Source organism: Macaca nemestrina, chromosome 11, assembly GCF_043159975.1.
Source record: "Macaca nemestrina isolate mMacNem1 chromosome 11, mMacNem.hap1, whole genome shotgun sequence".
Taxonomy (NCBI): Eukaryota; Metazoa; Chordata; class Mammalia; order Primates; family Cercopithecidae; genus Macaca; species Macaca nemestrina.
Window position 1 is genome coordinate 128,606,409 of NC_092135.1, and position 15,945 is coordinate 128,622,353.

The window sequence follows — 15,945 nt, forward strand, 5'->3', positions numbered from 1 at the left end:
ATTGAGTCTATAAATGTCTCTGCCTTCCTCAAACTCCTGAAGGTGAAGATCAGTTACCTTGAAGTTGTAGTCTTCTCAGTTGCCTTAAGGAGGCAGGAGCAAGTTACTCAACTTCTATAGCAAGAACATGGTGTTAACTGTTAGCACTTGGGTAGGAAATCCAAGAATTGCCACACTACTTCCTGTGGGGTATTTGAGCAAGACAATTTGCATAGAATAATTACAAAGGAAGTCCCAAGAGCTCCATAGTATTAGCAGATCTTAAGCTCCAAATCTCCTTGTAAGTAGAACTCAAGTAAACTGAACTAAACTACTTGTACACCTCTAATTTGTTTGTCCTCAATGGACTTTGATGACAGGCGACTACAACAGGACCAAAGACATAGAGGGACAGGAAAAGAGTCTTTGTTTGTCTAAGATATCTATGGCTGGACAAGTTCAAATTGTGGCCAGGTCATAGAAAGAAAGAAAGGAAAGAAAAATACAGGGAGACAGATTGGGAAGGGAAAGAGGGAGGGAGGGAAGGATGAAGGGAAGGAGAGAAGGGGAGGGTGGGGAGGAGAGGAGAGGAGAGGAGAGGAGAGGAGAGGAGAGGAACTTTATGGCCTTGCCTGAGAGATCAGCACCTTGAGGAGAGGAGAGGAGAGGAGAGGAGAGGAGAGGAGAGGAGAGGAACTTTATGGCCTTGCCTGAGATATCAGCACCTTTAAACATGGCACTCATGAGGTGCTCCTGCACATACCTCACTGTCTTTCTACCTACCCCCATCACCTCCTGAATCTAACAGCATACTCCCGAGATAGGGTTTCAATCAACCCTTTGTTAGTCCTAACCACGAGGCTTTCTGGGATTTGAATCTCTATACAAATTCCCCTTGGGCAATAGTCTCTTGGTTAGTTCCTTAGATCCTAATTTTTTGGCCAAACCTATGTGAATAAGGTCTTTGGTCATTTTCACTGTATTTTCAGCCTCAACGCCTTCACTGAGGGCTAAGATGGTGGCTGGTGTCTCACCATCAAAATGAGTGGGACAATCCAAATTCTTGCGTTGCTGCCATTGATTTCCTCACAACCGGAGGAAATCTGCAATGCTTCACTTCATTTTGCAATATCTGTATGCTGAAGTTTCTTCATTGGTAATAGGAGGAGTAAAAGTCTCTATCTCATAAATGAATTAGTAGATGTACATATCTTGTGTTCATGTCTAGCACATAATAAGCACTCAAGTCTTAGCCCTCATCATTGTTATTATTCTTACAGTATTCTTTGGGATGTAAATGAAACTGTCTTAAGTTCTTTTTAAAATTAATGTAGGGGGACAAATGAATTTGGATTAATGTCACGGTAAGGAAAAGAAAATCTAGGATGAACCCAGGTTAACCACCAAAGGCTTGGTCATTGCAAGGCTATGTGTTACGTATTTTTCTTTGTGTGTTAAGCTCTGGAAAAGTTATAGCTGAAGAAAATTTTTGAAAGCACTATTATATATAATGTGAGTTTTTTACACCATCCGTATTTATATTTTCCTATTTTCTCAGGGAGAAAGAAACACAGACATAGAAAACACTTAACTCGGAATAACAAAGTCCCAAAGGAAAGACGGCAACCAAGAGGTAAAAAAAAATAATACATTTTAAATAAATAATGCGTAAATGTTCATGCTCTTAGTAAAAACATTTTTTCCTAATTGCTTTATGTCGCTGTACTTACTGTTGAGAAATATATCAGATTTAGTCAAGTTCCAAGATATGTCAGGGAGAAAAAGATGATAACACCACAAACAAGTAGCTAGGTGATGAATCTGCAACCTGACCCCAGGGCCCAGGAGCTGCCTGCAGTGCTTCCTCTGCTGAACTGATAACTTTCAAGGCCAGAAATAGTTGTTGGCATAGAAACAAAAACAAAACAGACAAAACCCGTGTAATTCGAAAGTGATGTAGCTGTCCCTCCTCTTGCTTATCACCATGTGGTAATTGCGTGGACTTGGGTCTGCCCCAAGTAAATTACAGTTTACTTACCTGTAAAGTGAAATTAGGTCAGTTAGGCTAGACTGGCTGCCCTCCAAGGCCCATCCCAGCTTCCCATGTGGCTTCTCATTCCGTGAATCTCCTACAGGACTCAGTAAAAACCATAGACAGCCCCCTCTACTGCATCATCAGCACAGAGCCCTCGTAGACTGTGCCTCTTCCCCAGTGTCACTGACTGGAAGGGTTGGAACAGCAGCTCAGCATCCTCAAGTTCATTTTAAGACCTTTACACCTGTTTCTACTAAGTCAGCTCTTCAGTCCCCACCTCTACCACATAGAGGCTCTGAAATGCAAAGCATCCTCCCTGTGCAATTTGCAGATGATTCTGGAACTCTGCTGAGCTGCTCCTTCAGCCAGGAGAAAGGTGCATGAAGGAGGAGGCAAACAGAGAAGACAGACACCATCTCCTGCCAGACTGCCTGTTGTTATCCTGCTCAAATTTACAGACAAATTTGTCATCTAAAAGAGTTTTGACACCTAAAACTCTTTCTCTGGCCACATAACTTCATATAGACTCTCTCTATATACATATATACATATATATGTGTGTGTGTGATATATATATATATATCTCCTTTGGCTATGAATTCCCCCACTAGAATGGCAGAAGCAGTGTATGCAACTGCCTCTCCATAGTTGGTGGTGGCCAACCTGCTTGGGAATTAAGACACTGGATGGTCCTTCTAGAAGATACACAATCCACTGCTGTTCCCTCAGTGAGAGTATCTCTTAAAAACACCCAGTCCAGCTCCCATCCACGAGGTCTGCAGCAGACCATGGGGATCGTGCTTCTTCATTATTTCCCTGCTGGCTCCCAGCTCAGCCCTCTGGCACCCTTGACCCAACTAGCCATGACCTTCACCTTTGCGCTTCTCAGCAGTGAGTCTGAGAGTCTCTCATTCCCTGACATTCCCAGGGACAGAGGTCCATCTCCTGCTTAGACGTCTTTAAACCTTCTCATTTGGCTTGAGAGAAGGTGTCTGACAATTCTCTCCAGAGAAATGTGGCCTCTCTCATAAGGCCTGAAGGTGGGAAAGGCTGATGCTGGCAGAACCAGGCTCCCAATCCCCTACCATGTTCTTTGCAGACAGACTGGCATCTTGCCTTAGAATATAGAAGTACTGGGCTCCTATTGTGGCATTCTTGGATGTTGAGGCTTCTGCTAATACTCTGAGATAACCAAAGAATCACCTAAACATGGTGATATACTCTTTTGCCAAAAATGATTAGTCCCTGTTGTGAAAAAAATATATATTTTAAAATAGCCTTTAATTTTTTCTGACCATATTATTATTTTACATGGTTAATGTAGAATTAAAACTGATAGACCCAAGAACAATTAAATCCTACTGTGTCCAGGCATTTGACTGCCTGGATATACAATTGTAGTGAGGTGCTGGAGCCAGCGAACACACAAAGAACCACTGGAAAGCACAGTTCTGCAGCACTTTATTACACATGATCTCCTCCTCAGCCCAGATGTCTCCATACCAAGAGCGGGGAAGCAGTGCAATTAGCTTCTGGTGTTTTGCCCTGAAGTTGTTTGCCCTCAATAGGTTTTGATTGAAAGGAAATCCCTGCAGTCCAAGGAGGATTTAAACAGAGATAAACTGAGAGCAAGAGAATATATATTGACCAATAATGGCTAGGGCTGAACAGACCCAGATTATGGCCAGAGCTGGATCTCCAGTTTGACCACTTTATGGGAAAGAAGAAAGCAGACAGAGAACAAGTGTCTTTTGATGGAACTGTGGGGAGAAGGGAGAGTTGGGGGAAGGAGGAGAGAAGAGTTAGAAGTGGCCAGTTTTCCTGGGTGCACCTGCAACTTGATCATCATGAGTGACAGGAGAGTCCCACACAGAGCCACCCCTGTGTGGATGACATTTTACTGTGGCAACCGCATCAACTACCACACTTGGCACAATCATGGTCTTTGAAACTGATCGATCTAGAGCAAATTTTTCTGAGAGACAAACAAGGAGTGGTAAGAAAGCTTCATCTACTTCCTTGAGGTCTCCATGTTTCCACATTTTACATGTTTCTTTTAAACCTTTAGTTCAGGCTGGGTGTGGTGGCTCACACCTGTAATCCCAGCACTCTGGGAGGCTGAGGCAGGTGGATTGCTTGAGCCCTGGATTTAAGACCAGCCTGGGCAACATGGTAAAACCCCATCTCTACTAAAAATACAAAAATTAGCTGGGTGTGGTGGCGCACACCTATAATCCCAGCTACTCAGGAGGTTCAGGAAGGAAAATCACTTGAACCCGGGAGGTGGAGGTTGCAGTGAGCCGAGATCTGTGCCACTGCACTCCAGCCTGAGGAACAGAGCAAGAGGGCAAGACTCGGTCTCAAAAAAAAAGTAGGGGGGGCACTTTTAGTTCAATAGCCAAATTTATAATTCTTTTATGCAGGTTTAGTAATCTCTCCTCTCCATGTGTCTCTGTAATATTTTAATAAACTTCCTAAGGGCAACATCTTGTGCGGTAGAGCGTGCTTTCTCTCGGGATATGATTCCTCTTGGCATGTGAATTATCAGTAAATGTCTGATGGTACCATTTTTATCTTGATGAAGTTTAAAAAAAAAAAAACAAAAAACAAAAAAACAAAAAACCTCTAAGTAATTGTTATGTCAGAGGCCCAGAAAATACAGTATCATCAATCCCAAGGTTTCTTTATGCTAGATTGAAGGAAAGATGCCTTTCCAACCTAATCTGGTCATAATTTGCTCAAAGGAAGAAGCATGCATGATTGAGTATCTGGAGGAGGTTTTCTCCCGGGTCTTGCAGGACCCAAATCAGCACCCTATGATACCAGCCATGGGCACAGAATAATGGGCACAGACCTTTAGAAAGAAAGAGCATCCACTCTGCATCCCTGACTTCAGCAAACACGTTAGAACGATGCAGATCTAAACATACATCTGGAATGACTGGCTCTTGGTTTGGACACATCAATCAACACATAGATACATGCTTCCAAGGTTTGTTTCTTTTTTGAGATGGAGTCTCGCTGTGCCGCCCAGGCTGGAGTACAGTGGCGTGATCTTGGCTCACTGCAATCTCTGCCTCCCGGGTTCAAGCAATTCTCCTGCCTCAGCCTCCCGAGTAGCTGGGATTATAGGCACACACCACCATGCCCAGCTACTTTTTTTTTTTTTTTTAATTTGTAGTAGAGACAGTTTCGCCAGGCTGGTCTTGAACTCCTGACCTCAGCCTCAGAACTCAGCCTCAGAACTCCACCCACCTCAGCCTCTCAAAGTGTTGGGATTACAGGCGTGAGCCACCGCACCTGGCCCCAAGATATCTTTTAAGTCAATCCTGTGTGCTATCCTTAACAATACAACTCTTAGGCCTTGTGCCTTAATTTCTACAAATTCCTCTTGAATAGCCTTCATTGGGTTAGTTTTTAAGTCCTTGGTCATTTTCCTCACCATTTTCAGTACAAAACCTTCCAAGTTTACATATCTGACTGGTAGAGTCTACCATGAGGTCTGTCTTGAGACCTTATGTTGCTACTTTTTATCTCTAACTCTTTCCCAAAGAAAATTGTCAACACTTTAATTTATATATTTATCTCTGAGCATCAGTTTCCTCATCTGTAAAGTGAGGATAGTACTAGCGCCTATTTAATAGATTTTGTTGTAAAGATGAAGTCGGTTAGTAGAGGCAAAGATCTAAGGATAGCTCCTGGCCTACAACAAGCACTGAATACATGTTCAACTTCTTTCTTGCTCTCCCCCTGTTGCTTGGGAAGCAGGTAAAATACTGTTTCAAATTTATTTGGAATGATTTGGAGATATTAATAGAGAAATATAGGATGCATCTCAGTTAAGCATCATGGTTGTAATCAAGTCTAGATCAGAGGTCAGCAAGCTATGACCTACAGGGCAAATCTATCCGGCTGACCGTAAATAAAGTTGTACTGGAACACAGCCACAGTCGCATCCTTTGATGCACTGATGACACAACTACAGAACTGAGTAGTCACAACAGAGGTTATGAACTGAAAAACCTTAACTACTTATTATCCGTCCCTTTACAAAAAAAGTTCCCAACTCCTGATCTAGGCATTTAATGTTTTTCTTTAAGTTCTAGACAGGATCCTGAAAAGTTGCATTTGAATGGTGGTTTTGTAAAACACTACTATTTGCAATGCAAAGAAATATTTATGTTGTGTTTCAACTTTCTCAGGAAGAAAAACCAACAATAGACCTTTGAAAAGAAGAAGAAAAAGAGGTAAAAAGAAATGATCAATATGTTTTTCATAATTAAACATTTAATATTTAATATTCTGTACTGTGAGCAATAAGTCAGTTTTCTTAATTTGCATATGGAGCTAGTACTGGAGACTTAACGTTGACCAGAAGTTCATTTTAATACCCTCAATACCTGCTTCAGTGGAACCAGATCCCCAGTGCCCCAGTCATGTGCTCATGCAGGGTTCCCCGAGCAATGTGCACTTTCTTTTTTATTGATTGCTTGATTAATACATAATAGATAAAAATACTTGGGGGTACGCATGATAATTTGATACTTTCATATAATCAAATCAGAGTTATTGGGATATCCATCACTTTAAATATTTACCTTTTTTGATGCCAGGAACATTCAGATTATTCTCTTTTAGCTATTTTGAGATGTATAATCAATTCATGTTAATTATAATCACCCTATTGATCTATTGAAAACACCAGGCTTTATTTCTTCTATCTAACGGTATATTTGAACCCTTCATCAATCTCTCTTTATCCCTCCTCTCTCAATGTGCAGTTTCTTCTAGAACCCTCTACACCAAGCTTCCCTTTTAGCAGCAGAGAAAGCTCATGTGAAAGGGAAGTGAAGCAAAGCAGGTGCCCCATTAGGTGCCGCTCTGCCATCCTGCCCTCTATCCCCTCCGTCAATGCCTGGAATGGGGGAGATGAGACTAAAATTTGAGGGTTTTTTTTTTAACATAACGTCAAAGCAATAATATGAGTAGAAATCTCCCTTCAAAACATCAGGAGGAAAATCATTGTGTGATAGGTGGATATGACCAACCAGGTTGAAAGTTAAGATCCTACCACATGCCAGGCTGTTGTGTAGTATTTTAGAGGGTGGAGTGGAGGACAACAGTATCTACAGCTATCTAATGTGCCATGAAAGAAAGACTTTGAAATGTAACTGAATCATGGGGGAAATCCTTCCAATACATTTTAAATTATAAAAGAAAGCTCTCAAGACAGGTGGGGAGGAACAACGCACAGTTGTAAAATAAGATGGAATGGAAAAAAAAAATGCTTCCTTGCAGGTCCAAGAATTCCCAGAGATAAAAATATTAATTTTAAACAACCTGCACTTCCTGTGACCTGTGGTGACGTGAAGGGCACTCTATATAAGGAGCGATTCAAACAAGGTGAGTGTACTGGTCCATCTACGATTTTCAGCAGGAAAATATCCACACAGATAGCATACTGTTTAGGAGTAGACACCTGCTTTGAGGGTCTGCAAAACCAGCCTTAGGCTTGATGATTTGCTAGGAGCTTTCCTAGGACTTGGAACATCATCATATTTACAACTAGGGTTTATGAGTGAAGCATGCAAAACATACCCTAGGGAAAAGGCACTTGGGGTGAAGTTCAGAGACAACCAAAAGCAAGCTTCCAGGAGTCCTCTCCCCGTGGAGTCATGCAGGACTCATTTAATTATTGCAGCAACAAACTGTGACAGCACATGTAAAATGTTGTCTACCAGGGAAACCAGCCTGAGTTTAGGAGTCCAGGGTTTTTACCAGTCACATAGGCGCCCTCTGCCTAGCACATACCAAAATTCCAGATTCCCAGAAGGAAAGTGGGTGTTCAGCATAAACCGTATCATTTGTGCAAACACTTTAGGCACAGTGAGCCCTCTTCTTCGTTTACGGTTATAGATAAATGCAATTTATTTACATATGTCTGAAAATAATACATTAGGATAGGTGGTTCCCGGATTACACAACATTTCAACAAGATCTCTTTGGATAGCCTATCTCAAATTTATTCTTGTAAGAGAATATAAATAAATTGCATTTGTTTATAACCATAAATAAGAGGAATTTATCTTTAAAGGGCTTTATCTTTATGGATAAACAATATGGCTATCCATATTGTTTATTACAAACAGTGTAGCCCACAGTGAGTTCTGCGAGTGATTGAACTCTCCTAAAATCCAAATTCCTAAATGCCAGTGGCCCAGCTTGCATATAGACAATGGGCAACCTTGCATATAGGCCCTCTAAGGAAAGTCTCAGGCCCACTCTGTTAACTCTGTTTTGCACAACGATGACATTTTCACACTTTTAAAATTCATAAAACATTAGCCTATGAGGCCATCTCCCCTTTCCCCTATGTGAAAGGCCCACAAGACATCCAACTAGCACCCACTACAAGAGCAAGCACCTTAATACTTGGGTGGAAAATGTACACATCTGAGAATCTCAGCACTAACTTTCACAGCCCCATTCCCATAACATCTGTACAGCCTGCTGCTAAATGGTAAGATCACAAGGTTTAGAATCAGAAGACCTGCATTCAAGTTTCAGCTATACCAAGAGTGTCTGATTCATGTACAGCCAGGTGCTCGGTCTCTCTAACCTTGAACCTCCTTCTCTACAAAATCAGAACGATAATATAACTTGCCTCACTGTATTATTATGAGAAAAAATAAAATAACAGACATAAAATACTTTGCAAGTTACAATTGTTAAATTACAGAACTAATGTTCATCTGTCATGACTGACACCTCCCCCACGACATAGTTCTTTGAGCACGAACAAATATAAATGTTTGCCCCATGACTATGTTGCATAAGGGTAATTTAACTTCTCCCACTATATAACATTTCCATAATTACTTTTAATACAAAATAGCCATGAGTTCAAAATGTGAAACATAATTGTCATTTGCTGGTTGAACAACATGGTACAAGACAAGGCAGACGTGGCTGTAGTAACAGCTTCCCCAGGGCCACCTGGGGACCCAAGAGCATGGCAGAGGGCTTTGTGCCTTCATCCACCTCTGAAATTCAGGCTGACTCTGTATCAGGTCTCAGAGGAGGGAGGAGAAGGAATTCTGCTCATTCTTTAGGGCCATCCTTTGCACCCACCTCCGACCTTTGGAGTATAGCAAAATACGTTGAAAAGGTAAATGTTGGTAGTAATATTTCTTCTCATTGCATGAAGGGCAAAGAAATGTACACACACGAAAGAGAGTCCCCTTCATCTCTGTTCCTTCAGGCTGGGTATGACACCCCTGATGTCTGACAGGAAAATTCAGACTCTACTGCTACGATCCTGAGCCCAAGTGGGAGGCTCCAGACCCCAGCATGGCGGGGGCCAAGTTCGGGTGTTTTCACAGTTGGGGAGCTCACCTTGCCTTGGTCTTACAGGAATCTCAAAGAAGTGTATACAGAGTGAGGATGGAAGGTGGTTCACTCCCAGGGAATTCGAAATTGAAGGAGGCCGCGAAGCATCCAAAAACTGGAAGCTAAGTATACGCTGCGGTGGATACACCCTGAAGTTCCTGATGGAGGTATTCTAGTGACAAATGGCTGAAATCAAGGATTTAGCTGTCACGCTTCACTAACACCAAGCTTTAGCAGAATTTCTCAGTGTCCAGAAATTCATCATGACTTCCTCTTCCAAGGTCTCAATGCATACGTTATTACTAACATTCTCACCTGAACAATACGTTGGCTGGCTTATATTACAGCGTAATCCTCTAAGTACTTTATTTCTTACCCTTTTGAAGGTTGGGCAGTAAATTGTGGCCTTGACTCTGCCACTAATAAACTGTGGAATTTGGTCACATGAAAGTAACTTAAGTTGGAGTAGAGGTCTTAAATGTGGGGGGGAGGTAAATGTTAAATACACACACACACATATATTTAACATATATATTTAACATATATACATATATATATGTAGTTCCTGGATTACAAAACATTTCAACAAGATTTCTTTGGATAGGCCACCTCAAACTTATTCTTATAAGAGAATAGAAATAAATTGCATTTCAAAGTAACATTGCTTCTCATATCAACCCCTTGATGTTACAAAGCAGCGACAGGGTCTTTGCTGCAGATCAACGTGTGTCTTTCAACTTCAAATACAGTGCTTTCTGTTGCACACCCACAGACAGTCCTTCCTCATGCCACTCTGACAATTAAAAAAAAGATCTGCCAGGCACAGTGGCATATGTCTGTAGTCCCACTTATTCAGAAGACAGAGGCAGGAGGATCACTTGAGTCTAGGGGTTCTGGGCTGTAGTGTACTATGCCAGTCAGGTGTCCATGCTAAGTTCAGCATCAACATAGGGGATCACCAGAGTGCCTGAGGAGGTGTGAAACAGTCCAGGTTGGAAACAGAGCAGGTCAATACTTCCCTGCTGATCAGTAGTGAGATTGTGGCTGTGAGTAGGCACTGCACTGCACTCCAGCCTGAGCAACATAGTAAGACCCCATCTCTAAAAATAAATAAATAACTAATACACAAAGTAAAAGATCTTTGCTCAGCAAATACTTATTGAACCACATCTAAAGCTATGGAAGGTATACAAAGTATGAGCCCCTTCCCAGAAGGAAGGCTGTGCCTTCATAATTACAGGCCTGGACAGGGTGTCAGTGTTCTCACAAGAGACACCTGCAGGAAGAGGTACAATCGTTCGGAGAAGAGAAAGTCATTTCTGGTTTTGAGGTTGAGGACCATTTTGTGGAACTCTTGCACTGAGGTAGGCTTAAAAAGACAAACAACTAGCAAAAATGTAGAATGGGGCATTCTACGTACAGAGAAAGGACAGCACGCAAATCTGTTCCACAGTGTGTCAAGAAATTGGGAGTAATGAGGTGGCTGCATTCTCTGGACTCATTGTAGAAGTCATGAGGCCAGAGCAAGGCATTGAAATGCTTCCTTTAATCCCTGGAGAATCATGAAAAGTAATTTCCATGAAAACACCTTGAATTTGAGTTAATAGTGGGATATCCAGGTAGGAGTATTTGGAAGGCAGTCAGAAACACTAAGCTCACAAAATAAAAGCAAGAACCCATCAAATCATTCCTCTCTTTTCTTTTTTAGAAAGAATTTCTGCCAGAACCAACAAGCACAAGAAAAAAGGTGATGATCAAGTGACCTTCTGCCAATGTCTCGTCTATTATGTTGTTGATTTTCTATCTCTGTCACCTTGCAATCTTTAAATTGACCCATCATTGTAAATTTTGATTTTATAATACGATGCTTTTACAGTTGCTGCTTTCAAACATTATTCAATGTATAAGTCCAGGGCTCATTTGAGCATCAAAACATTTGAGATAGAGGTAGAAGCAATCCTCAGAAATAGATTAAGAGACAGAACTGAACTGTATGTGTTTTTTAGTAAAGGAGCTAAATGCCATACTTTTTCTTTTTTTTAAGAGAGAGAGTCTCGTTCTGTCACCCAGGCTGGAGTGCAGTGGTGCGATCTAGGCTCACTGCAACCTTCACCTCCCTGGTTCCAGCAATTCTTGTGCCTCAGCCTCCCCCGTAGCTGGGACCACAGGCATGTGGCATGACGCCCGGCTATTTTTTTGTATTTTTAGTAGAAATGGGGTTCCACCATGTTGGCCAGGCTTGTCTCAAACTCCTGACCTCATGTGATTTGCCCTCCTCAGCCTCCCAAAGTGCTGGGATTACAGGTATGAGCCACCATGCCCAGCGCCATACTTTCTTTAAATATAAAAGATAAGGCTGGCATTGGAAGAATAAGCATGAGTTTGAAATGCACAAAACAATGTGCCTTTGCAACCTCAACATAAACGCTGGTTGTTTTTCACTGGTTTTTCTGGATTCCATATTTTAGAAATAAATATGAAGCAAAAGTTCCCCTAGAAACATCCCATGGTCACTACACATGATCTAATGGAAAATTCCCCCTAAAATGTATATATAGCCATATGTCACCCACAGAAGCAAACAACAAAAAACATTCTCTTCTTTTCTTTTATCTTTTACTTCCACCACACACACACACAAACACACACACACACACGCACACACACACACGCGCGCACACACACACACACGCACACACACACACGCGCACGCACACACACACACAAACACACACACACACAAACACACACACACACAAACACACACACACACACACGCAGTTCTTCAGGTGAAAATTTCTGAGTGGGAGGCAGAGTGCCCTGTGAGGCTGCTGACCTGGAAAATCTTTTCCTTTGTGGAGACGCCCTTTGGCCCCAGCAAAGGGGCTGCGCAGACCTCACTTCCATCTGTGAAGGTGAATTCTCCCTCCATGGAGGTAGTATGTGCAGTTCACAGACCAGTGGTCTTCATGCTATGTGTATTGTAAGGAAAAATGATGAGATCACTGATGCCTTCCATGGCCTCTCCAAGGCTGGGTATAAGAGAGAACCTGGCGAAGGAAGGAGATGGAAGAACTTCAATTTTCATAAGCTCTGACATGAGTGACCTTGGATATTTCTGCCATACCAGGAAGTCACAATCTTTACAAAGCTGGCTCCTGGGGCCACCTGCTCCACTGGCTTTATGACTAGAGACTCGGTGACTAGGCTCTGTATCCACTGGGTTTTCTGGAGAAAGAGACATTATTTGATATAATTATTAAAACCAAACATGTCTGCCAGCTGCCAGACAGTCAAGGCTGATGCAATCTGGGCTAATCCATTGAGTTGGCCATCTCCCATGCCTTCATCACAGGCACCCTCTCTCCATTCCCTGAGGGCCCGCAGCTTTAGAGGTGCAATTGCCTCAGTTCTCAGAGGGTCCCCCCGGAGGGTCTATCTTCCTTCCTCTCTCCTTTGTTTCTAACACTTGTGTCACTCTCAGCACCGCGTGGTAAGCGCTACTGTTGCCAGCTTTCCTGCTGATAAGTTTTTTGTTCATCCTGCTGGCGATAGCTGAGATACTCCAGGAAAATAAGATGTAAAAGTCCAAGCTAATCATTTACTGGCTGTGGAAGAGGGAGAAACCTCTTGTCCCAAGTGACAATTGTGTTCATTTGTTCATGCACTTATGTATCCATTCAACAAACAACTGTGGAACCACTGCAAAGCTCCAGGTGATAGGCCTTGACCAATGAAATAATGCAAAACAAAGGAGGCCAAAAGGATGAACCTGAAGGATTCTGTCAACTTCATTGTCTTACCTGCGTGAATAACTAATGGGATGGAGTGGGAGATTCTAGGCCACTAAGATACTGTACTTTATCTTAGCCAAAAGGCCTAGATTGCTTCTGGCAGGTGGTAATATGGCCACCTCTTCTATCATTGTGCCTTTGATCACACTGAGTGGTTTGTCTAAGGCCTCTCTGCCCTGAGCTACAGGTAAAAGCTGAAGCAGGCATTGTTTCATCCCACAGATACCCTAGGTCAAAGCAAGCTCTCAAGATTCAGGAGAAAGTGGAGAGGTGCTTACCTTCAGGAGAAGAGCTACAGTACTGGGGATCTTGGAGGCATTTTGTCTTCAAAGATGTGTTCCTGGAGAGCCACAGAAAGGGGGGAAGTTCTTCCTGGGACACCTGCATGGCGTCCAGGACTCTGGGCCCTGTGGTCACTGGGAGCTGTGGAGGAAGAGTCAGCCGATTCCCTTTGCAGCCTCTCTGGATGGAATGACACTTCCTTTTTTTCTTTTTTTCTTTCTTTTTTTTTTTTTTTTTTTTTTAACAGAGTCTAGCTCTGTCACCAGACTAGAGTGCAGTGGTGCAATCTCAGCTCACTGCAACTTCTGCCTCCTGGATTCAAGCGATTCTCCTCTCGATTCTCCTCCCTCAGCCTCCCAAGTAGCTGGGACTACTGGCGCGCACCACCACACCCAGCTAATTTTTGTATTTTTAGTAGAGATGGGGTTTCACCATGTTGGCCAGGATGGACTCGATCTCTTGACCTTGTGATCTGCCCTCCTCAGCCTCCCAAAATGCTGGGATTACAGGCGTGAGCCACTGCACCTGGACACTTCCAAATGTAGACACCCATGCCTGCAGGCCCCTTGAAGTAGGAGGACCAACAGAGTTGCTCCAGCTCAGTCGCCCTGAATGGCTTCATGAAGGCCTGCCTGGGGTGTGAGAGCCAGGAGACTGCACTTGCATTGGGCCAAACTGTCACTGACACATAATTTAGTGCTTTTTTATTCTTCAGTTAGATGTGCAGGCCCATGAAAGCAGACATGAAACAAAAGAAGGGCTGTGGCATGAATCTCTTAAAAATAAAGAAGTCTGTTCGAATGGGGGGTTAATGAAAAATCACACTCAATATTATACCAATCTTTCTGTTTTTTTCAACAGAGAATACTGGAGTCTCACAACAATACCTTAGTTGACCCTTGTGTAAGTATAAATTTCCAACTATGACCCCAAAATAGGTCAAGTCTTTCTCCAGGCACACTATGTCATGACTGCCTTTCCCCGAATCATGCTCAGTCTCAGTTGGAGTATGTTGCTGTGTGTGATGAGCAGATGCAAGCCAGGTACCTGGGTCTGGGATTGGGTATCTCAGTGCAAAAGCATCCTTTTTTTTTCAGTAGAAATCTTCAAATTTCCTCATTTCCCTTAGAAAGTGAGTACGGGAGACTGAGCTCTAGATCACCGAGATCTCCAGAGACAAGAACTTGAAGTAGTAATGGGCAGGGCTGGCCTGCTGATTAGGGAGAAGGATCAAATGTCAGAAAATAAAAGCATTTTCAAGTAGGTGGCATGAATGGACAGGAAAATCCCGAATATCCATTCCAAGGTGCAGACAGAGCTCACTCAGCCAGAAGGAACAGGCTGAGCCAAGCTGGCGAGTTCGAGGTGTGGACTCTGTCATTAGTTCTGCAGAGGAACACACACAGGAAAAGTGAGTCTCTTATGAAGCCCCTATTGCCCGTCTTGAGGGAGGTTTAGGCTCAGTGTGCTGAGCTGGTTAGGACAAAAACCATCACCACTTGGCAAATGATGAGGCATGCTTACTCTCATTTCTTGACTGGTGCTCAGTGATGTACAAACTTGATTCCACAGGCTCCATTATCAACCAAAATCAAGGCTGTTTAGGAATAAATAAATTCCTTTGAGACAAGATCTTGCTGTGTCACCCAGGCTGGAATGCAGTGACACAATCACAGCTCACTGCAGCCTCAACCTGCTGGGCTTAAGTGATCCTCCCACCTCAGCTTCCCAAATAGCCAGGACTACAGGTGCATGCCACCACGTCGGCTAATTTTTTAAATTTGTTGTACAGCCAGGGTCTCACTATGTTGCCCAGGCTTGTCTTCAACTCCTGAGCTCAAGTGAACCTCCCAGCTCCCAACCCAAGTGATCCTCTCAGCCTCCCAAAGTGCTAGGATTACAGGCATGAGCCACAGTGCTGGCCAGGAAAAAATAATTTGGTAATGATTTATTGAAAGCCAAATGTGAGGAGTGACTCAATAAAACACACCAACAAAGTTGGGAGTGTTTGGAGTTTTTTACAAATTGAAACGCCTTTTTTTTTTTTTTTTTTTAGATGGAGTCTCGCTCCATTGCCCAGGCTGGAGTCCAGTGGCACAATCTTGGCTCACTGCAACCTCCACCTGCTGGGTTCAGGCAATCCTCCTGCCTCAGCCTCCCAAGTAGCTGGGACTACAGGTGTGAGCCACCATGCCTGGCTAATTTTCTATATTTTTAGTAGAGACAGCATTTCACCATGCTGGCCAGGCTGGTCTTGAACTCCTGACCTCGTGATCTACCTACCTCAGACTCCCAAAGTGCTGGCATTACAGGCATGAGCCACCACACCAGTCACAAGTTGAAATGCTTTTATAGCAGAGGTCCCCAAACTTTTTGGTGCCAGGGACCAATTTCGTGGAAGACAGTTTTTCCACGGACCAGGATGGGGTTGGGGACAAGGTGATTTGAGGATGTTTCAAGCACATT

The 15,945-nt window shown here is 43.0% G+C and overlaps 1 protein-coding gene across 10 annotated transcripts in view; it reads left to right on the forward strand.

The window, feature by feature from the left end:
* LOC105473951 (SP100 nuclear antigen) overlaps positions 1–15,945 on the forward strand; it is a 132,364-nt gene that overhangs the window by 86,640 nt on the left and 29,779 nt on the right. For 9 of the 10 annotated variants that reach the window (XM_071073514.1, XM_071073509.1, XM_071073511.1 and 6 more), the window contains 6 exons: positions 1,538–1,612; positions 6,217–6,261; positions 7,313–7,417; positions 9,428–9,570; positions 11,112–11,150; positions 14,341–14,382. In XM_071073514.1, the coding sequence (XP_070929615.1) occupies positions 1,538–1,612; positions 6,217–6,261; positions 7,313–7,417; positions 9,428–9,570; positions 11,112–11,150; positions 14,341–14,382 (449 nt within the window). Of the gene's footprint in view, positions 1–1,537; positions 1,613–6,216; positions 6,262–7,312; positions 7,418–9,427; positions 9,571–11,111; positions 11,151–14,338; positions 14,383–15,945 lie in introns of all 10 variants that reach the window. The other variant, XM_071073516.1, reaches the window with a different exon arrangement.